Genomic DNA, 23628 nt, shown 5'->3' on the forward strand with positions numbered 1-23628 from the left:
TTTCTGTCCAAAAACACAATGTGCATTTAGTTCATTTCCCATTTAATATTGTAATATATTTAGGTAACAAGCAAATATATCACCATGAAATCTAGTAAATTGAATACTGCTAAATTGACTCACTCTCTGTCTTCCTTAGACTGTCAAGGTGTGCTGATCGCCAACCAGGCGCGTGGGCAGATAGAGTCTCTGAACTACCCCAACACCTACCCCCACAACTCCCTGTGTAGCTGGACCATCCAGGCCTCCATGGGCAACACCATCAACTACACCTTCATGACCTTTGACCTGGAGGGGACCAGCGTCTGTAGTTTTGACTACGTCAAGGTGGGTCGCGCCCTTTGGGAAACAGTGCAAGATAATGTGATGCTAGTGTGGTTTAATGAACTTTAATCAGAGTACCATCATAACATTTGGAAACTGAATGGATCTAAATGATAGAGGTTGAAACTGAGAAACTGATCCCTGTTGACCTGGCCTGAGTTTTCTGTTCTCCCAGATGACCACTCCAGGAAAGGCATCGTCAGGTCAGGTCAGGAGGTCAGAACCCCCTTCGTGTGATTAGTGTTGCGTGTTAGTAGTCATGGGTGATGGGTTGGCCTATTCAATTCTGGGAGGAAGTATCAGTTTCCTCTGCTGTGCTCTACTGACTCACCACATGGACAGGGAGCAGGAGACAGATGGACCTCTGACTCTGCTTATACTCTGGAGATAGTGTACACAGTGACTGGTTCTCACTACATGCATCAACACTTTTGACATTACCTGATAAGTGTGAGTTTTGATTCAATTTTTTAAATGTATTTCTTGGTGAGAAGTTGGATTTCAGCTCTCTCTCCTCTGTACGATAGTTACTAGTGTCCTCGACTGAGCTGACATAGAATGTGGTTGAAGCCTGCATGGAAAGTAGTTGATAGACAGTTTCCTGTGATCTGCACAAGTTCTCACAGGTTTTCTTCAGGGGTTCCTTTTGACATGATTTTCAAGGAAGACCTAATTTCTTAGAACATGCTACAAGGCTGGCCTTTCATGGCTTAAATAATACAAGTGAGTTCTATGGCTCTTCATCTAACTCACTCACTGGAAATAAATGTCTTTGTGGAAACAAAATAGTTCTGTTTTCAACTGGCCCCCTGGTCACCATGACAACCCCAGCACACATGGATGACATCATGGGCTCCTGTAGTTAAATAGACTCATTCTGTGTGGGTCTAGATTTCCTGGAGACTGGTAATTCACCTCCTCCTGCTGCCCCTCTATTTGGCTAGGCTGACCTCACCACTGTTTTTGTTGCCTATACTCTATTCCACAGACCTGCAACTTTATGGTGCCAGTCTAAGTATTTAACTCATAGTGCACTGTGTGGCCCAAATGACACCCCTATGMGCCCTGGTCAAAAGGAATGCCAAACATTTCATAATTTTCAGTGTACAAAACAGAAATGTCTCATGAAGATTGTCATGACATTGTGCTCTCAAATAATGTTGATTGTAACTGAGGGAACAATAACCTTGTTGCAAATCACCAATTGCGAGGATAATGACAATGAGCCTTTTTATTTAAAAAAATATGAGATTGGAGAATATATTGGGAGGGATCTTAGAACATTCCTCCATACAGAATCTTTCCAGATCCTTGATATCCTTTGTCTGCGCTTATGGACTGCCTCTTCAATTCTAACCACAAGTCCGGAGTCTGTGATAGCTATTGGCTCGTTTCACCTCAAAAAGCACAAGAAAGAGGATGTCTGACAAGTAGTATGGAGCTGCGGCTCGGAGTATTGTTTCTTCATCCTATGTAATGTATTCTCAGTGAATTTGGTGAGTTTTTAGGCGCATAGGAGTCACAGAACACATCTCCTTCGCATAGAGTTAATCAGGCTGTTGATTGTGACCTGTGGAATGTTGTCCCACTCTTCAAACGCTGTGCGAAGTTGCTGGATATTGGCGGGAACTGGAACATGCTGTCGCACACATCGATCCAATCATTTTCACAACGTTGACTTCAACAAATCGCTCACCCACACGTCACCATACACGTGGTCTGCAGTTGTGAGGCCTGTCGGACGTACTGCCAAATTCTCTAAAATGACATTGGAGGTGGCTTATGGCTGAGAAAGGAACATTCAATTCTCTGGCAACAGCTTTGGTGAACATTTTTGCAGTCAGTGTGCCAGTTGCACGCTCCCTCAAAACTTGAGACATCTGTCTCAGTTCTTCAAGCTTTGTCATGTTGGTTGTTGATCATTGCTAGACAAACATTTTCAATTGTTGCCATAGATTTAAGTCAAACTGCAACTAGGCCACTCAGGAACATTCAATGTCGTCTTGGTAAGAAACTCCAGTGTATGTTTGGCCTGGTGTTTTAGGTTATTGTCCAGTTTTCTCCTACCACAACCATTAAACTCTGTAACTGTTTTAAAGTTACCATTGGRCTCATGGTGAAATCCCTGAGCGCTTTCCTTCCTCTCTGGCAACTGAGTTAGGAAGGACGCCTGTATCTTTGTAGTGWCTGGGGGTATTGATACACCATCCAAAGTGTAATGAATAACGTCACCATGCTCAAAGGGATATTCAGTGTCTGCTTTTACCCATCTACCAGTAGGTGCCCTTTGCGAGCTGTAGGAAAACCTCCCTGGMCTTTGTGGTTGAATCTGTGTTTGAAATGTATCGCTCGACTGAGAGACCTTACAAATAACTGTATGTTCGGGTTATAGAGATGAGGTAGTCATTAAAAAAGAATGTTAAACACGTATTATTATACTCTATTATACACTATTACACGACTGCTTGGCCAGGTACTACTCCAACACCATCATTAAGTTTGCAGACGACACAACAGTGGTAGGCCTGATCACRGACAACGACGAGACAGCCTATAGGGAGGAGGTCAGAGACCTGGCCGGGTGGTGCCAGAATAACAACCTATCCCTCAACGTAACCAAGACTAAGGAGATGATTGTGGACTACAGGAAAAGGAGGACTGAGCACTCCCCAATTCTCATCGACAGGGCTGTAGTGGAGCAGGTTGAGAGCTTCAAGTTCCTTGGTGTCCACATCGCCAACAAACTAGAATGGTCCAAACACACCAAGACAGTCGTAAAGAGGGCACGACAAAACTTATTCCCCTTCAGGAAACTAAAAAGATTTGGCATGGGTCCTCAGATCCTCAAAAGGTTCTACAGCTGCAACATCGAGAGCATCCTGACTGGTTGCATCACTGCCTGGTACGGCAACTGCTAGGCCTCCGACCTCAAGGCACTTGAGAGGGTGGTGCGTATGGCCCAGTACATCATTACTACCTCAATTAGCCCGACTGCCGGTGCCCCCGCACGTTGGCTACCCGGACTATCTGCATTGTGTCCCGCCACCCACCACCCGCCAACCCCTCTTTTACGCTACTGCTACTCTCTGTTTATCATATATGCATAGCCACTTTAACCATATCTACATGTACATACTACCTCAATTAGCCCGACTAACCGGTGCCTGTATATAGCCTCGCTACTGTATATAGCCTCGCTACTGTATATAGCCTCGCTACTGTATATAGCCTCGCTACTGTTATTATTCACTGTCTTTTTACTGTTGTTTTTTTATTTCCTTACTTATCTATTGTTCACCTAATACCTATTTCTTACTTAAAAATTGCACTGTTGGTTAGGGCCTGTAAGTTAGCATTTCACTGTAAGGTCTACTTGTATTCGGCGCACGTGACAAATACACTTTGATTTGATTATTGCACACAGAGTGAGTCCATGCAACTTATTATGTGAGAACTTTTTTTACTGCRSAACTTATTTAGGCTTGCAATAACAAAGGGGTTGAATATTTTGTTTTTCATTTTTAATTAATAATTCCACTGACATTAGGGGCATTGTTTGTAAGCGAGTGACACAAAATCTCTATTTAATCCATTTTAAATTCAGGCTGTAACACAACAAAATGTGGAGWAATTCATGGAGTGTGAATACTTTCTGAAGGCACTGACCATTTTAGATTAGACCCTCCCCCCAGTTTCCACCTCCCTTTCAGGCCTCAGAATATGTCAGGATTCATTKATCTCATCTTCTCTCTCCTCCCCTCTCTCTGTTCTGGTCTGTTACATAAGAATACACRATGCCAAGACAATGGAGCTTATTGTTGCATTGTCACCACCTCACCACTATACTAAACATGTTTTCAATAGGAAGCCATTTTTCAGGTTATTAGTAAATATGTGAATTTATATACATTTCCTGTAGCTCTGAAGTCCCGTGAAGCTAGCCAAATATGTGTATGCTTGTATTTGTAGCATTATTCTAATATTTATTAAGTTTTCTCAGAATAGCTAACAGTTCCTAACCTGTCTTGATATTTCCCCCAGCTGTACAATGGTCCCAACGATCAAGCCCCTCTGATTGGCTCGTACTGTGGGAACACGCCCCCTCCGGCTAACACCACCACTAGCTCCTCCCTTCATATGGTGTTCCACACTGACTCCTCAATTGCCATGACGGGCTTCCAGATGCTCTGGTACCAGAACGGTGAGACCACAAACACAACCACACCTAACTCTTGTACCACAACACAATCACAATACGACTATAAGTAATAGAACCATAATAACCTTACACAACAAACTGGTGTCCAAAATGGCACCTTATTCCCTTCATAGTGCAGTACTTTTGACCAGCAAAACCCGCCCATCTGGCACTGCAGGTAAGCTAGAGCAAATATTTCAAATAGTATTTAAAACCAGGTCTGACTGTTAGTATGAATATCACGTTTTACTAGCTAGATCGGAGAGCGACCACAAATACCACGCCKCCCCCCCTTCCGCTTACTGCTGTGTTCCATTATGATGTCATCTGTTCCTACTTTTCACTTTTTTCCCAAACAACTCTGGGAACTCCCCCTGCCCTCACTCCCACATAGGAAAGGGCCTGGCCCAAACACCCAGTGTTACTGGACGATTCATTGTAAATAGGCCTAAAGTACAGCCAAAGTGCTCTGTGTTGAATGATTTAATATACGACTGAATGGAGGGAATTGGCAAGAGAAATTGTCAAATGTGACTGCTTGTGGAAGAATATGCATTTGTCATAAAATACACTCCTAATTTTGTTCAATTTCATCCTTTTTTCTCACTGCTCCAGCTGCATCCTTATTTACCAAAGTGTTGGATTGGTACTTTGGCAACCTAATTTCAAGTAATCCATGTTTCAGGGATATTCAATGATTTGCAACACAGAGCTAGTCTATTGTTCTTAGTCATGTTTTTCACCAAAGGAAAAGTTAGATCAAGACTACCTGGAAAGCTGTAAGAGGCTTATGGAAGATGAGAGATGCCACAAAGTTTAGAGGCCAACATCCCTGGTGATTTTTCATCAAGTATTACACTCCAATTTGGTTAATATTGAAGGAGTTGTAATTAGCTCGCAGTCGTTTACAGATTCATTGTTTGTGCTCTTCATTGCACAATTACGGACATTTGCATTCACATTTGCAACACATACAGTGTACATACAGTATCATTTTTACAAATTGTTCACTAGCCATTCGGTTCCCTGCTTTTATTTATATTCCACAACACTGAGATTTACTGAGTGAATAGCAGGATGCCATTGATGTTGCTGAAATGATCTTGATCGTCATAGACCCATCTAGATTCCCATAGACGAACATAGATCTCATTCCCTTCCTCCAACTGCACAGTGATCCCATTAGATACACTAGCCCAGTCGCCAGCGATGTTTCCCTTAGAAGTTACAAGTAATTGACCATTTTTCATCAGCGACGTAAAAGATCGGCCTGCATTGTAGATATGATATTATGTGAAGTGATGGAGATTAATGTAGACAAGTTATGCAATAGACCATAATGCAGTTGTCTTCATTCATCACTATGTGAATATTACCTGTATTTGGGCTGTAAGTGTCACCGTTGTTGGTGAAGATCTTGCTGTAGATCAGGGTGGTGTCCGAAGTACCCGACACCTCGTCCAGCTAAGAATGCCACCTTTGGTTTGGCCAGGGTACATGCAGAGTGTTTGAACTTGAGTGATATTATCACTCATGTTAAATGCTGTAACAAACTATAGTGAACAGTTACAGTATTAGCATATTTCATCCAAACATTGGGAAAGGAAGTTAGGCTTACCCTTTCAACATTAAAATGATTTGATGAAATTAATGAACATATTGATAATATACAGATAATTAATAACATTCGTAAATCATAATTTGACAGCTTGTGCATACCGTATGCTCGGGATAATACTGTACGATTTGGAATGGAAATGATACTCACAATCTTTAGATAAAATAACTGTCATGACCACCGACTCTGTAAATGAGATTGTAGAATGCAGGTATTGTTACCTGCATTCTGCTTCAGCTCCCCCACCTGGCTTTCCATGTCCCTGAGCTCAGCCACTGTGATGCCCAGTTGTGATGTAAGACCTGGAGAAATATGATTAGCAAGCTTTCAGAATGAAAAGCTCTCAAGACAGATTATTGAAAGGGTGTAGTGTAAATCTATGAACTTCGTATTATCTTCATTCACTGTCTATAGGGTAGCCACTGTAGACTCAGCCCCTGTCAGTCTGGCCTTCAAGTCCCAGAGCTCAACCACTGTGGTGCTCAGTTGGGATGTAAGCTTTAGCACCCTTTCAGACTCAACTAGGCTCCACCTGCCTCACGCTGGCACTCAACTCCAATGCTTGAGCTATTGTATTGTAAGTAGAAGTGTTTTAAGGGCTTAAGAGAAATGACAGACCTTAACAATAATGGACAAAACAGCAGAGAGTTAATGTGAGCTCAGTTTATGAATCAGCCAATTTTGAATCCATAATTTATTTTTTAAAGAAAAAAATAACATGTCTAACAGGTTAAATAGTCTATTAATTGATACTTTTGATCTCAGTCTGTAGGACAGGCACTGTAGACTCCTAGCTGCTTAGCTCCTCCAGCTTTCAGCCTGGCCTCCATTCCTTCTATCTTTATCAGTAAAAAATGTCAGGCTGGCAGCTTCTCCCTGAGTCTCCTAGAATTTGACTATTAACTTCCTGACTTTCTGCCCTCTCTCCCTCCACATGTATCTCAGAACTGATCTCATTCTCTGTGAATATGCCCTCTATCTCTGCCCCAGTCCGACCGCCACACAATAACACCAACAGAGCTGCAACACCCCTCATTCTTTACCTGGACTCCCAAAGTCGTTAGCCTCCTATGTTGAGCCCACTAGGATCTTCCAAGCCCTGTATACACACATCCGTGTGAAGTGTTTAGTGAGGTCCATGTGTCTTTATGGAAAAATAGGACATGCTCTGGCAGTCAAGGTTTTGGGGAATATGCATCTGTTTGGTTAATGTTGCGTTGCCAACTCATGTGAACGTGTTATCATCATGGTTAATCTTGTTCATGTTTAATATTGTGACAGCAGCATGACTTTTGCAGGAACATGTCTGATCTAGTTTGTTGCCCCCTACCAGAGGTCAATTGTTCTGTATAATTACATTGGTGTAGTATGGTAACACCTCATACAGTATGGACAGGATCTGTTTAGTTGGTAATCAACTGTATAAACTGTATAAACACTGAAATTACACACCTTAATGACAGGTGGATTTTTGTCATGATTAGTCTCTGTGACCAACACTAACCAGCATCTCTTTCATCTTTTCTATCACTGTGTCCCAATTACCTCTTTCCTCCCATCTTGCACTTGTTCACTTCCCTTCAATGATTTGAAAGGACTGGTATAGCAAATATGGTGGAAACGCCAACTAGCCCATAGCTTCAACAATCCAATGCTTTTAGATATGTGGGAAGTGGTGAGCAAGTATACACTTCAGGTTAAAGGAGAGATTAGTGGGACCCACCCCTTGTCTCCATCAGCCTCACTGACTCAGTGTGGCCCCCTACAGGTTGTGGTGGGGAGCTGTCTGGTCCCACAGGTTCCTTCAACAGCCCAGGATACCCCAACAGATACCCCGACAACAGAGAGTGTTTCTGGTACATTCAGACTGCCACAGGAAGCAGCATCACCATTACCATCTATGAGTTTGATGTGGAGTACCACCCTGACTGCAACTATGACGTACTGGAGGTAATGTGTGTGGTGTGTCAATGTGTGTGTTGGTGTGGGTCTTAGGGAGTGTGTGTTTGATTCTGCGTGGTGTATGCCAGAGTTGTGTTGTGCTCCCTCCTGTGCTAGCTGTACCCAGAGGGCCTAGCGCAGAGTAGCTCATGCCAGTGGAATGCTGACTTCCACTAGACAGAACAGTGAATGGAYCCAGTGGGGCAGAAATGACCTGGAAATCACAGCTTAGGGAGCTAGCTAGATGGCCTTTATCTGGTCCAACTGCCTCCAATGCTGGACTAGCCCCGACCACTGCCAAACTACCCACAATCCCAAAGGCTGGTGCCACACCCTAACGTCCCACAAATGTCACTTCAGCATCATGTGGTTATCAGCTGCTTCTTCCTGTCCTGTAACTGACCAAAGATGTTTGTTGTTGAGGAAACCGTCTGTAGTCCAGCAACACATTTAAAGGATGGTCTGACAATTAGCTAATTTGAGTCCCATATGTACTATTTTTAAACCAGACAAATGAGCATAGATAAGGATATCAACATAGTTAAGTGATAACCTCAGCTCTAAATATGCAGTGACAGTCCGAATATGCATTCTGTAGGGTCTTTGTTCCCTTCAATGGCCCGTTGTTGCTACATTAGGTTGTATGTACACTGAGTGTACAAAACATTAGGGACAACTTCCTAACATTGTGTTGCATCCCCTTTTGCCCACAGAAAAGCCTTAATTCGTCGGGGCATGGAATCTACAAGGTGTCGAAAGCGTTCCACAGGGATGCTGGCCCATGTTGACTCCAATGCTTTCCACAGTTGTGTCAAATTGGCTGGATGTCTTATGGGTGCTGGACCATTCTTGATACACACAGGAAACTGTTGAGCGTGAAAAACCCAGCAGTGTTGCAGTTCTTGACACACTCAAACCGGGGRGCCTGGCACCTACAACCATACCCCTTACAAAGGCAAAATTAAAATCCCTCTTTAATCTGTCTCCTCCCCTTCATCTACACGTATTGAATGGAACACTGGTCACTTTAATGTTTACATACTGTTTTACCTATTTCATATATATATATATTTATAGTTCAACTTTTGCTGTATATATACTGTTCTATCCAAGTATTCTTCAGATATACTACATATTATATCGACATACTGTCTATAATATCTATGTAAATGTAATGTAAATGTAAATATCTATACATCCCATAACATTAGCACATTGCTCCTGCTAATATTTCAATAATTCTTCATTCCATTATTTTACTTTTAGATTAGTGTGTATTGTTAGATATTACTGCGCTGTTGGAGCTTGGAACACAAGCATTTCACTAGGTCCAGACCTGTCAGCTCTCTGTCCACCACCACCATTTAACTATCTTCCATACCTCTTAACCCCAACCTCTAACCCTTCATCTCTAACCCCTGTCTTTCCACAGGTATACGGAGGCCCTGACCTTTCAGCCCCGAGGCTGGCCCAGCTCTGCACCACCACCTCCAGCCCCCTCCAGGTCTCCAGCACAGGGAACATGGTCACAGTCCGCTTCAAGTCTGACCCCTACATCAGTGGCCGAGGGTTCAATGCCAGCTGGGTCGAGGTCCAGGGAGGTGGGTGATAGTGGGCTGTAGACACATACTGTACTGCACATACACACAAATACACAGGTTTTCACTAAATCCCGCTTCCTCCCCCCCTCTCCTCTCTTCCTCCCCAGGATGTGGAGGTCCGATCAAGGCCCCCAGTGGAGAGATCCACTCGCCCAACTACCCCGCCAACTACCCCAACACGGTGGACTGTTCCTGGACCATCTCAGTGGATGTAGGTCACCGGGTCCTCTTCAACTTCACTGACCTGGACATAGAGCTCCACTCCACGTGCCAGTGGGACCATGTAGCTGTGAGTGACTTACTTTCTGAATGATAACGTGTGTATGGTATTATTACTCCTGGGATGAGGAGGAAATGAGGAATGTGGTTGTGGTTCTAGTGTCTTTATGCCACTATCTCTCTCAATGTCACGGTATTGGCAAGTCCACACTAACAGATGTCAAGGTCCTCTGAAAGAAACTTGGCATCTGAACACTGAGACATTCTATTGAAATATCAACCGCTGTTCTGAGGGCAGTTTCCAATCTGTCCCTCCCACTGCCTCTGCCGTTCTAAGTGGCCTTTGTTACCATCCTCCCATCCCCCCCATCACAGAGAGACAAAACGCGAACAGAGCAGAGCTCTTTGTCTCTCTGTGGTTTGGCCGTCTTCTTGTCATCTTCCAGGGCCAATTGTTAACACAGTGAAGGGCAGACAGTACCACTGAAATGATGTGAATGCTAACACCCTGATGTCCCACTGGTCAAGTGCCCTAGTGGTCCGTGACAAAAGCTAGTGCTACAGATTCTGTTCAGGGAAACAAGTAACATTCAGTCTATGCGAAAGAGCATTCAGTGTGTAAGATACAGCTGCTATGAAATACTGCGTTGAGGTAGCCAACAGAATAGTTATCCTTTGAAAAGCCCCTGTATGAGTCAGGCAGGTAGCCTAGTGGTTAGAGCGTTGGGCAGTAACCGAAAGGTTGCTAGATCGAATCCCCGAGCTGACAAGGTAAAAATCTGTTGTTCTGCCCCTGAAAAAGGCAGTTAACCCACTGTTCCTAGGCCGTCATTGTAAATAATAATTGGTTCTTAACTGACTTGCCTAGTTAAATAACATTTTAAAAATAAAAATAAAGAGCTGGTGAATGACCGATCATATGTCATTTTTTCACTTCATTGTGAGACACGAACTACAGGAAACAGAAAGTATTCCATATTTTCCATTCTGAATATCAACTTCTCATCTTTACGTTCCGTGTGTGTGTAGATCTATGATGGACCCAGTATATCTGCTCCGCTGCTGGGTCAAGTGTGTGGTCAGACACGGCCCGCCCCCATCACCTCCACCCAGAACACCATTTTTGTGCGGTTCAGATCTGATGCCAGCCTCAACCARCGGGGCTTTGCCGCCACCTTCTCCGAGGGTGGGTCATCAGCACAGCTCGCACGGCAATAGATACAAATATTGATACATATACTTTACCTCTCTTAGCCATTATTGAGACATTGAACACYTTCTGGTTTATTATAAAAAATATTTATGTGGACGAAGTCTGTTCCAACATTGAAAAACAAATGTTTATAAAACACATTTTGTTATAAAAGTGTAGATTTTGGTTTGGATTCTTATTGGTAAGAAACTTTTATTTCTCTCAGCTTGTGGAGCCACCTTCTTGACAGATGACGTGGGTGGGGCCATCGCATCGCCACGGTACCCTGCTGTTTACCCTGCCAATCAGAACTGCAGCTGGATCATCAAGGCTCAGTTGCCATGTGAGTTAGCCAATCACATCACAGATACACACCACTCTATCCACTGCACTACAACTCCCATTCATTTCAATGGCCTGCCAGCMTTGGTATTTGTATTAACCAATGATACTTTGTTTTTATATTGCAATGTAATTGATAGTTATCMGTAACAAACTGAAGTGATGCTGTGTCTTGTTTTCTCTTTCCACACACTACCCAATGCACAGTCAACCATGTGACCCTGTCGTTTACGGACTTTGAGCTGGAGAGTCTCAACTCCAACTGTTCCCACGACGCTGTGGAGATCCTGGATGGAGATAACTACATGGCACCAGTCATTGGTAAGGTCATGTTACAGAAAATAAATAATATAAAATAATACAGATCAGTGCTACACACTGGATACTGGTCCTCTGAGGCTACATACTATAGAAGAATATAAACAAGAACGGGATATAACAGAGACTGTGTAACCCTTTACACTCGTAACCGTATACGGTTGAAAATGGCCGATTTGAGCACTGATCACCTCCTACATTGGTACGCTGTGGCTGTACCGTAACATGCTCATAAAAGCAAATTCCCACGAGTGTGAAGGGTAATGTCATTGTTGCAGCACATGGCCTTTAAGATGAAAAAATACTGTGCCGAAGTATTACTGATTACTACTCCAACACAATGATAGATGACGTTTTCCATGTTAGTTGTGGTGATATTTATTTTCCCCTCAGGTCGTTACTGTGGCACTGAGATCCCTCACCCAGTCACATCGTTCAGCAACGCCCTGGTCGTCAACTTTGTCTCTGACTCCTCTGTCGCCATGAAGGGCTTCAGAGCAACCTACACTGGCTCCACCTCAAGTAATGCTAAATCTATTAGTGGGACCCAATGGTTGTGTCACATAAGGTCTTAAAGTACCTTAAGAAATTGAGTTTGATTCCACATGTCTACTGCTGCCTATCTTTTTGGAAATCTCCATATCATCTGTAAGTGATCAGTTCTGACAGCGACTAACTCTAACCCTCCTCTCACTAATCCTAACCCCGTCTTCCTCTCCTAGGCTGTGGAGGGGACTTGCTCATGGAGACAGGGGCCTTTAACAGTCCTAACTACCCTGATGCCTACCCTCCCAACGTGGAGTGTGTCTGGACCATCACCAGCTCCCCCGGCAACCGCCTCCAGCTCTCCTTCATGTGAGTCTCCTATACTTATTGCACGGGTTATTACACGGGTTATTACATGGGTTATTACATGATCAAATGCCTCCATATTGCATCTTCTACGTATTCTGAATATTTATTATACTGTAAGACATTGCCTCAGGGAAGATCATTAAATAATATGTTCTTTCACCATGGAATAAGTTCAAAATGCAGTGGTTATAACAGTGTTATTACATAGGTCGTTACACATCAATGACTAATAGTTATTATTTACCTCTCCTGTGCCAGTATGTTCCAGCTGCAGCAGAGTTCTGACTGTAACAACGATTACCTGGAGATCCGGGAGGGAAACTCTACAGGCGCTCTGGTTGGTCGGTTCTGTGGGGTCTCCCTCCCCTCCAACTACACGTCTCTGATTGGCCACATCCTGTGGGTCAAGTTCCGCTCAGACTCCTCTCTCAGCGGAGCTGGATTCAGAGCTACCTTCTCCCACTGTGAGTGTGTGTTGGGTTTTTGTGGGCGCGTGCATGCGTGTGTTCTGCTGAGGGCCGTAGTGTCTTACTGTACAACCCACTCTCTCGATGACACAATGCGTCTCTTCAGATGCTTATCCGTTCTGTTGACTCCATGCCCAGCATCACATCTCTGTCGGTGATCTATCTTCTTCTACTGATGCACAAACGCTTTCAATGACAAGATACAGTACTTTAGCTTTAGATGCGTCCAGCCATACTCGGTATGCTAAACACAGGACATGTGGTCTCTCCTTCTCCAGTGTATGGGAATGACATCACAGGTACGTCAGGACAGATAGCGTCTCCACTGTACCCCCGGACATACCCCAACAACGCAGACTACCGCTGGACCATCACTGTACCCGGAGACGACTACATACAGATCCACTTCCTAGACATGGACATCGAGGACCTGTACGACTGCTACTATGACCAGCTTAAGGTGTGCGTCGTCGAGGCGACTGATCCTTTTGAAATGACAACCTCTTCCTTCCGTAGAATTCAAAGTCCCTAAAAGTCATCTTCGTTTTGATATTAGGAAATGTTAGATCACTATCATCCTTGAAAAACTCACTGTGAACATGAATAATATAATACGAATGTTATATAAGAACATCATATCGGGAACCATAAACCATTTGCCCAGTCTTGTTCATAACTTCTAACCTCTCTCTCTGTGTGTGGTCAGATATTTGACGGGCCCAACATCCACGCCTACTCCCTGGGGAAGTTCTGCGGTCTATCCCTGCCCGCCTCGGTCAGTAGCTCTGGCAGRACCGTGACTCTAGAGTTCCAGTCGGACACTGTGGTGGGGGGAAGAGGCTTCCTCATTGAATGGTCAGCCATACAGAGCTCTGGACCCCTGCCCACCATAGCACCAGGTGTGTGTTTAAGCCAGTGGGTGTTTGTGCACCTGTCCGTGCACCCATCCATGTGTGTTACTATACTGATTTCTATCTCTCTCTCTCTCTGTATGTAGGTGCCTGTGGGGGGGCTCTGATGCCAGGCGACAGCCCCAGGTTCCTCTTCTCCCCCGGCTGGCCAGACAGCTATGACGCTAACCTGGAGTGTACCTGGGTCATTCGTTCCCCTAACTCTATTGTGGAGTTCAACCTGCTGTCTCTGGACATGGAGGACTACTCCACCTGCTACTTCGACAGCCTGGTCATCAGGGATGGTGAGTGAGAGAGAGGCCTGGATCCTGTTCATTAGACCACACTGTAGCAAAAAATCTAGTATTTCTCAGATAGTGCCTGTTTGTTTCACTGTGTGTTCTTCTGTTTTGTGCAAACTGAACATGACCATGGTTTAGTAACACCTTTATACTAGACTACTGGTTAATCAGCTTTGTGTGAAGCGTAAAACACTGAGGTTTACTTTCTAGTGTCTGGGAGACAGTATGTCACTACCACAACACTGTGCAGTGTGTTTTATGTTTTAGCTAAGCAAATGGACACGTCTCCTCAGTGAACACTGCATGTCCTTTCCTTTGTGTTCCTAATGTTTACCCCAGTGTGTGTTCTCCTCCCCCAGGTGAAACCAACCTGTCCCCCCTGCTGAACACTGTGTGTGGCCGTGAGCTGCCTGGTCCCATCCACTCTACAGGGGARTCCATGTTCCTCCGCTTCACCTCAGACAGCAGCGTCTCCGGGAAGGGCTTCAACGCTTCCTACTCCAAGGGTGAGCTCACTCACAACCCTTCTCTGAAGCAATCCAATCACTGGAGGTTGTTGACCCTGCTAACTTGGTTGACATGTCATGTCGTTTACCCTGCTAATGTGTCATCGGTTCACATCTCATTCTCTTAATCTTGCTCGTGTCTTATTGGTTAAAATCCCAGGCTGTTGATTTTATATTGGTTTGTATCATAGGTTTTAATTCTTCCTGGATTCTGTTTCTCTATGACTTTGACAATGCAGATCATTCTGATTTCATAGAGGTTGATATCATTGACTGTATTTATCTAAAGGAAAAAGAAAACTCTCAGTATCTCTTTGACAAGTGACAATGAAGTTATTGTTTTCTAATTCTCCTTCTAGGTTGTGGTGGTCTGCTGCACGTGGACAGGGGTGTAATCTCCACCCCGTGGTACCCCGAGAACTACCCGTCCAATCTGGACTGTAGCTGGCACGTGATGGTGACCCCAGGCTTCAGAGTGTCTGTTAACATCCAGAGCCCGTTCCAGGTCCAGGGCTTCGGCACTGCCTGCAGCTCTGGAGACTACCTAGAGGTGAGATACAGTGCATTTGGGAAGTATTCAGATATTTACTAACATCAAATGCATTGTGACATGTTTATAATATTTTATATAACTTGTATAGTTGTATATCACCAATGGATGCTGCTTAGACAAATAGTTATTTGAAGCATGATCAGGTTGATTATAAACTAAGCAAAAAAATAAACATCCCTTTTTCAGGACCCTGTCTTTCAAAGATAATTTGTAAAAATCCAAATATCTTCACAGATCTTCATTGTAAAGGGTTTAAACACTGTTTCCCATGCTTGTTCAATGAACCATAAACAATTAATGAACATGCACCTGTGGAACGGTCGTTAAACCACTAACAGCTTACAGACGGTAGGCAATTAAGGTCACAGTTATGAAAACTTAGGACACTAAAGAGGCCTTTCTACTGACTCCGAAAAACACCAAAAGAACGATGCCAGGGTCCCTGCTCATCTTCGTGAATGTGCCTTAGGCATGCTGCAAGGAGGCATGAGGACTGCAGATGTGGCCAGGGCAAAAAATTGCAATGTCCGTACAGTGAACGCCTAAGACAGTGCTACAGGGAGACAGGACAGACAGCTGATCGTCCTCACAGTGGCAGACCACGTGTAACAACACCTGCACAGGATCGGTACAGCCCGACATCACACCTGCGGGACAGGTACAGGATGACAACATCAACTGCCCGAGTTACACCAGGAACGCACAATCCCTCCATCAGTACTCAGACTGTCCGCAATAGGTGAGAGAGGCTGGACTGAGGGATTGTAGACCTGTTGTAAGGCAGGTCCTCACCAGACATCACCGGCAACAACGTCGCCTATGGGCACAAACCCACCGTTGCTGGACCAGACAGGACTGGCAAAAAGTGCTCTTCACTGACGAGTCGTGGTTTTGTCTCACCAGGGGTGATGGTCGGATTCGCGTTTATCGTCGAAAGAATGAGTGTTACACCGAGGCCTGTAGTCTGGAGCGGGATCGATTTGGAGGTGGAGGGTCCGTCATGGTCTGGGCGGGTATGTCACACGATCATCGGACTGAGCTTGTTGTCATTGCAGGCAATCTCAACGCTGTGCATTACAGGGAAGACATCCTCCTCCCTCATGTGTACCCTCCTGCAGGCTCATCCTGACATGACCCTCCAGCATGACAATGCCACCAGCCATACTGCTCGTTCTGTGTGTGATTTCCTGCAAGACAGGAATGTCAGTGTTCTGCCATGGCCAGCCGAAGAGCCCGGATCTCAATCCCATTGAGCATGTCTGGGACCTGTTGGATCGGAGAGTGAGGGCTAGGGCCATTCCCCACAGAAATGTCCGGGAACTTGCAGGTGCCTTGGTGGAAAAGTGGGGTAACACCTACCAGCAAGAAACTGGCAAATCTGGTGCAGTCCATGAGGAGGAATGCACTGCAGTACTTAATGCAGCTGGTGGCCACACCAGATACTGACTGTTACTTTTGATTTTGAAACCCCCCCTTTGTTCAGGGACACATTATTCAATTTACTGTTAGTCACATGTCTGTGGAACTTGTTCAGTTTATGTCTCAGTTGTTGAATCTTATGTTCATACAAATATTTACGCTAAGTTTGCTGAAAATGAACGCAGTTGACAGTGAGAGGACGTTTCTTTTTTTGCTGAGTTTATATAGTGAATGAACCAGTCTCCTAAATAATTTTGAAAGTCACAGTTATATACTACACTACACATAATATACTACACCTTGTTATAGCAAGGAAGAGTGATTTGCTCTGACAGATTCAATTTACCCAGGGAGTGATATGGATTGTAACATGACCCTTACCCCTCTGTGTGTGTGTGCGTGCGTTACTGTGATTGTTACTGTGTGTGTGTGTGCGCGTGTGTGTTCAACCCACCGCCTGTCTGTCTTAGTTGAGGAACGGTCCGGATGCCTCAGCCCCCTCTCTGGGGGGTCGTCTGTGTGGCACCAGCCCCCCTTCCATCACCCAGACAACAGACAACAACCTCCACATACGATTCATCTCAGACGCCACCAACGAGGGCAGTGGCTTCAAACTGATCTTTGAGGCCCACAGCCAGGGTGAGACTGTAATAACAGTAAATTGTTATAACATGTTTATAACACAGACAATCAAAGGTTTAGATAGAAACACTGTAATGTATGTTTTTACAGTATTGAGACCACTGTATTTTGGGCTTAAGAGCATAGAAGTCAAAGTGTATGTGAGAAAATACTTTCTGATTTCTAGATTTTCCTAATCACATGTATTTCCTCTCCTCCTGTAGCTTGTGGAGGAAGCATTGTGTTAAGTGACTCAGACCCTCCAGGCTATATCACGTCACCCAACTACCCCCAGAACTACCCCCAGAACATGGACTGTATCTGGGTCATCACCGTGCCCAACGGGGAGTCTGTCCAGATCGACTTTGACGATGACTTCGACATCGAGCCTACGTCCAAGTATGAAAATGTCCCATTTGATATCATCGTCATGTTGTAATTCTTCATCATGTTTCTTTTTACTTGTACTTGTTATAAGTTCTTATGTCATGTTTCTTATATATGAGTACAGAACGCCATATGTTTCTTATATATGAGCACAGAGTATGACAGTGTTTCTAATAGAATGGATCCAAGAGCTATATATTGTACCATTCTGTTGTTGTTACATTTTTTTTAAGAAAACAATTTCATGAGATTTACCCCCAATGTTTTGTCATCAGCTGTTTATATGACTACGTTGAGGTCCGTGATGGTGCCACCTCTGATGCCAACTCCCTCGCAAAACTGTGTGGCAACACCAGGCCCTCTACCGAGCATTCCACTGGCTCCACCATGTACCTGCGCTTCCGCACAGACTCCAGCATCACACACAAGGGCTTCAAGGCCAAGTACTCCATCGGTGAGTGTGTGTAACTCGAACAGAATCAACCCACTCCGCCACACTCCCGAGTACAGTCTCGCACACGCTCACACACTCACTCAAATACACTTTACCACCTACATAGACCATGAACCCTTTCAGTGGGCATGTTACAGTATCAAACATATCTCAGAACGCAGATGGATTTCGCTGCCTCTTCTACAAGATGCAGGAGATACTTGGAATGACCCGGATCTCAATCTCAGTTTTTTTTGTCTTTTCAATCCAACACAGCCACGTGTGGAGGCACATACACTGGCCAGAGTGTTAACCTCAAGAGCCCAGGTTTCCCTGCGAACTACCCAGACAGCTTATCCTGTGCGTGGTACCTGGAGGGCCCTACAGGACACTACCTCACCATCAGCTTCAACAACTTCAGCCTGCAGAGCACAGTAGACTGCAGCGGTGACTATGTTGAGATACGAGAGTACAATGCCTCAGGTAACCTGTTCTATGTTTACGGATTCTTGACATGTTTCTAGAAATGTTCTGCCTAAAAATGACAGCGGTGTTATATCTCTTTTCTAAGAAGTCTAATTCAGTTTGTCAATTTGTGTAATTCATTTTGTCTAATGTGATGAAATGTAAGTTGAGTAATGTGTTGCCGGTATGTCCTGTTCCAGGGCGCTTCCTGGGAAAGCATTGTGGGAACAGCATACCTAGCCCTGTGGAAACAGGAGACAGCTTTGCTTATGTCAAGTTTGTCAGCGACAGCAGTGGAAACGCCCCAGGATTCACTCTGTCCTTTGTGGGCAGTGTGGAAGGTACAAGTCAATTACAGTGCATTCGGAAAGTATTCAGACCCCTTAACTTTTTCCAAATTTGGTAACGTTACAGCCTTATTCTTAAATGTACACACAATACCCCATAATGACAAAGCAAAAACAGATTTTTAGAAATTTTTGCAAATGTATTACAAATAAAAAACTGATATCACACATAGTATTCAGACCCTTTACTCAGTACTTTGTTGAAGCACCTTTTGGCAGCGATTACAGCCTTGAGTCTTCTTGGGTACAAGCTTGGCACACCTGTATTTGGGGAGTTTCTCACATTCTTCAGAGACTTGTCCCAAAGCCACTCCTGCGTTGTCTTGGCTGTGTGCTTAGGGTCATTGTCCTTTTGGAAGGTGAACCTTCAGCCAGGCTGAGGTCCTGAGTGCTCTGGTGCAGGTTTTCATAAAGGATCTCTCTGTACTTTGCTCCGTTCATCTTTCCCTCGATCCTGACTGGTCTCCCAGTCCCTGCCGCTGAAAACAAAAACACAGCATGATGCTGCTACAACCATGCTTCACCGTAGGGATGGTGCTAGGTTTCCTCCAGACGTGACGCTTGGCATTCAGGGCAAAGAGTTCAATCTTGAAATCATCAGACCAGAGAATCTTGTTTCTCATTGTCTGAGAGTCTTTAGATGCCTTTTGGCAAACTCCAAGCGGGCTGTCATGTGCCTTTTACTGAGGAGTGGCTTCCGCCTGCCCGCTCTACCATAAAGGCCTGATTGGTGGAGTGCTGAGAGATGGTTTTCCTTCTGGAAGGTTCTCCCATCTCCACAGGGGAACTCTAGAGCTCTGTCAGAGTGACCATCGGGTTCTTGGTCACCTCCCTGACCAAGGCCCTTCTCCCCCGATTGCTCAGTTTGGCCGGGTCTGCTAGCTCTAGGAAGAGTGTTGGTGGTTCCAAACGTCTTCCACTTAAGAATGATGGAGGTCACTGTGTTCTTGTGGACCTTCAATGCTGCAGAATGTTTTTATACCCTTCCCCAGATATGTGCCTCGACACAATCCTGTCTCGGAGCTCTACGTACAATTCCGTCGACCTCATGGCTTGGTTTTTGCTCTGACATGCACTGTCAACGGTGTGTGCCTTTCCAAATCATGTCAATCAATTGAATTGACCACAGGTGGACTCTAATCAAGTTMTAGAGACATCTCAAAGATGATCAACGGAAACAGAATGTACCTGAGCTCAATTTAGGTGTCTCATAGCAAAGGGTCTGAAATAAAGTATCTGTTTTTTATAAATTAGCAAACGTTTCTGAAAACCTATTTTCGCTTTGTCATTATGGGGTAGTGTGTGTAGATTGATAAGGAAAAACAATATTTTATCCGTTTTAGAATAAGGCTGTAACATATCAAAATGTAGAAAAGGGGAAGGTCTGAAAACCTTCCAAATGAGCTGTGTGTGTGATTTCTGTGTCATAGCTTTGTGTAGTATTGGTATTAGCAGTGAAAATGACTAGCTGACAGTAAAAGTTAATAAGCTGTGTTGATGTTAACAACCCGTTCTTTCTTTCTCATTCTTTCCGTCCTGTCCCCCTACAGTGTGTGGAGGTGAGCTGAACGCTCCCTCGGGGACCATCTCGTCCCCTAACTATCCCAACCTGTACCCTCACAGCCGTACGTGTCGTTGGGAGATCACTGTGGTCCCGGGCAGGAGGGTCACTCTCACCATCAACGACCTTCGGCTGGAGGGCACCAGCATCAGCAGCTGCTACGCCGACTATGTGGATGTGGGTCCCACTTATCTTTCAGCTTCTCTTCTTTTAGGTTCACTTTTTCATCATTTAAGTTGGTGTGTTGGTTTACTTTCTCATTTGCTTCCACTTGCTGTGTAGTCATATCATCTAAGATTCAATTCTACTCAATTCTTCTAGCACATAATCAGCCAGGTCACATCCATGGTTCTTTCCATGCTTCCAGTTTGACTTRATTGGTTCTAATGCAGTTCTAATGGTTCTAACTGGTTCTGATGGCGTGGTTCTCCTCCCTCAGGTGTTAAACGGCGTGGCGGTAACCGCCCCTCATATCGAGCGGTTGTGTGGCACCGTGCCAACAGGCTACCAGGTTAAGTCGTCAGGCAACACCATGACTGTAGTGTTCCGTACCGACTCCTCTGTCTCCAATGGAGGCTTTACAGCTACCTACTCCTCCAATGAAGATGCATGTGAGTACAGCTTTACTCTCCTTTTCCTAGCAACTTTCCCCAGGATGTTAGTATAAGATCATGTGTTCTCAGGGTTAATAAGGGTTAATAATAAAGGCGGCCATTGCAGTTTCTACCTCTTTCAAAGACATTTAAAGACACTTTTTATGCAAAGTATGTCTTTAATGTGTAAAGTGTGTTGCCATCCTCATAGGGATGTTAACATTTGGATTTGAATTATCAGAACTGCTCTTAAGTGAAATATCATACATTTAAAATACCATTCAGTGCTTTCTTGTTCTTAACCTCTGTCCTTCTCCATAGTGTGTGGTGGCATCCTCAGTGACCCAGCTGGAGGTAACTTCACCTCCCCGGGCTACCTCGCCTCTAACTACAGCAACAACCTGAACTGTGAGTGGCTGATCCAGAACCCTACACAAATCAACTCGTCCATCGTGGTCATCCTAGAAGACCTACACCTGGAGAACCATCAGACCTGCGAGTCCGACTACATAGAGTTCCGCCTCGGTGAGTCACAACGCTGGATGTGTCGTTTTGCTAATCGAAGAATGTTTACGTTCGTATCCAAAGTAACTACTCATTGGGGTGGTTTCACAGACACAGATTTAAGCATAGCCGTAGAAAAACAATTTTCAATCTTGTATCATCGCTGCAACTCCCCAACGGGCTCGGTAGAGGCGAAGGTGGAGTCATGCGTCCTCCAAAACATGACCCACCTAACTGCACTCCTTAACACCCACCAGCTTAACCTAGAAGCCAGCCGCACCAATGTGTAGGAGGAAACACCGTTCAACTGGCGACCGGGGTCAGCCTGCAGGCACCCGACCCGCCACAAGGAGTCGCTAGAGCGCGATGAGCCAAGTAAAGCCCCACCTGCCAAACCCTCCCCTGACCCGGATGACGCTGGGCCAATTGTGTGCCGTCCTATGGGACTCCCGGCCACGGCCGGTTGTGGCACAGCCCGGGAATGAATCCGGGTCTGTAGTAACTCCTCTAGCACTGCGATGCAGTGAGCTTGCTTTTTATTCCAGGACTAATCGTAATCTGTGTCTGGGAAATTTCCCCGAAGTGATAAAGACAAGTGATTATGTGCCTAACCTTTCTGTAACTGATCCCCAGAAACCGGCTGTGTAACTGTGTGGATGTTGTGCATCTTCCTTTCCTAGGTGACTCTAGCGGGGAGCTGCTGGCCCAGTTCTGTGGCCAGACCACTCCTATGATTCCCCTGGTGGTGTCCACCCCTGAACTCTGGGTCCACTTCCAGACCAACCAAGCTATAGGAGACCTGGGCTTCAAGGCCAAGTACTTATTCTCCGGTGAGCTTAGCCCCATCTCTCACGTACAGTTCCTCAATGTCTCTAAACTCAACATCATGTGGTCCAAGCACCACTAGTTTTATTCGCAGGGATATCAGACACAGATCAATGCTCCACTAAGGCATCAAGATATGAAATGTAGCATTACAATCTTCATAACCTCTCCATCTCCCTATATAGCGGGGTGGTTGGTAGACTGGGGAGGTATAATCCTGCCTTCCCAAACATTTACCTTTTTACTCAGCCATTGTGTCTAGCTCCTAACCTCTACCTCTGTCTCCTTACCTCCCTATAGAATGTGGTGGTTGGCAGACCGGACAGGGAGGCGTAATCTCCAGCCCTGCCTACCCTAACCTCTACCCCAGCCCCAGTCGCTGTGCTTGGTTACTGGAGGCCCCTGAGGGCCACACCATCACTGTGAGTAGTAGAGAATCCCTCAGCAGCACGTCCTGGAGCTGGGTTAAATCTTGTGTGTGTGGTTTGGTAGCTAAATTTAGCTACATAGCTAACACTGTAAGACCAATATCAATCAGCATGTGAACTAGCTAGCTAGCCATATTGGGAAGTGAAGAGGATTTGTGATGCGTTTCTCTAATGTCTTCTGGTAGATGGTGTGATTGTTATATTTGTTTACCTGGATGGTCAATTTCTTAGGTAATAGTGACATTAATAGTAACATTGATGTAGTGTATGGTATTTATGCAGAGCTGGTGCTATAAATTGGATGGTATAATATAAACTCAACTTGTGCAACACAAACAGCCATCACATACCATACAGATTTACCTTAAAAAACATTCAAACCACCCCTCCATTTACCCCCTGTTGTCCCCCTCAGCTCACCTTCAGCTACTTCAACCTGGAGCCTCACAATACCTGTGGCTGGGACTCTGTCACCATCTTCAACGGGGGCTCCCCAGGGTCTCCTGTGATTGGCCAGTACTGTGGAACCACCTCCCCAGGAACCATCCAATCAGGGTCCAACAAGCTGGTGGTGGTTTTCCTGGCCGATCACTCAGTGTCCAGAGGAGGGTTTGTGGCCACCTGGTCAACTGACTCCTCAGGTAGGCTATGGGCCGATGAGTGACCAGGATGTCGTCTTGGCCAGGGTTAAGCAAGGATGGAAATTGGACTTACTTACT

The 23628-nt window shown here is 45.0% G+C and overlaps 1 protein-coding gene across 1 annotated transcript in view; it reads left to right on the top strand.

Annotated features, from left to right (window-relative positions):
• The window catches only part of cubn (cubilin (intrinsic factor-cobalamin receptor)), a 50816-nt gene that overhangs the window by 16065 nt on the left and 11123 nt on the right, over positions 1–23628 (top strand). Inside the window, exons 26-52 of the mRNA XM_024000194.1 lie at positions 140–327; positions 4366–4525; positions 7909–8090; positions 9514–9682; positions 9790–9971; positions 10931–11087; positions 11320–11436; positions 11643–11756; positions 12147–12275; positions 12476–12608; positions 12867–13072; positions 13354–13535; positions 13782–13974; positions 14073–14270; positions 14627–14773; positions 15133–15323; positions 17216–17384; positions 17591–17765; positions 18029–18207; positions 18463–18669; positions 18852–18992; positions 20549–20736; positions 20999–21170; positions 21474–21677; positions 22337–22486; positions 22782–22903; positions 23325–23550. Coding sequence (XP_023855962.1) covers positions 140–327; positions 4366–4525; positions 7909–8090; positions 9514–9682; positions 9790–9971; positions 10931–11087; positions 11320–11436; positions 11643–11756; positions 12147–12275; positions 12476–12608; positions 12867–13072; positions 13354–13535; positions 13782–13974; positions 14073–14270; positions 14627–14773; positions 15133–15323; positions 17216–17384; positions 17591–17765; positions 18029–18207; positions 18463–18669; positions 18852–18992; positions 20549–20736; positions 20999–21170; positions 21474–21677; positions 22337–22486; positions 22782–22903; positions 23325–23550 — 4581 coding nt within the window. The remainder of the gene's footprint in view (positions 1–139; positions 328–4365; positions 4526–7908; positions 8091–9513; positions 9683–9789; positions 9972–10930; positions 11088–11319; positions 11437–11642; positions 11757–12146; positions 12276–12475; positions 12609–12866; positions 13073–13353; positions 13536–13781; positions 13975–14072; positions 14271–14626; positions 14774–15132; positions 15324–17215; positions 17385–17590; positions 17766–18028; positions 18208–18462; positions 18670–18851; positions 18993–20548; positions 20737–20998; positions 21171–21473; positions 21678–22336; positions 22487–22781; positions 22904–23324; positions 23551–23628) is intronic.

The sequence above is a fragment of the Salvelinus sp. IW2-2015 genome, linkage group LG14, assembly GCF_002910315.2.
Source record: "Salvelinus sp. IW2-2015 linkage group LG14, ASM291031v2, whole genome shotgun sequence".
NCBI classification, from domain to species: domain Eukaryota; kingdom Metazoa; phylum Chordata; class Actinopteri; order Salmoniformes; family Salmonidae; genus Salvelinus; species Salvelinus sp. IW2-2015.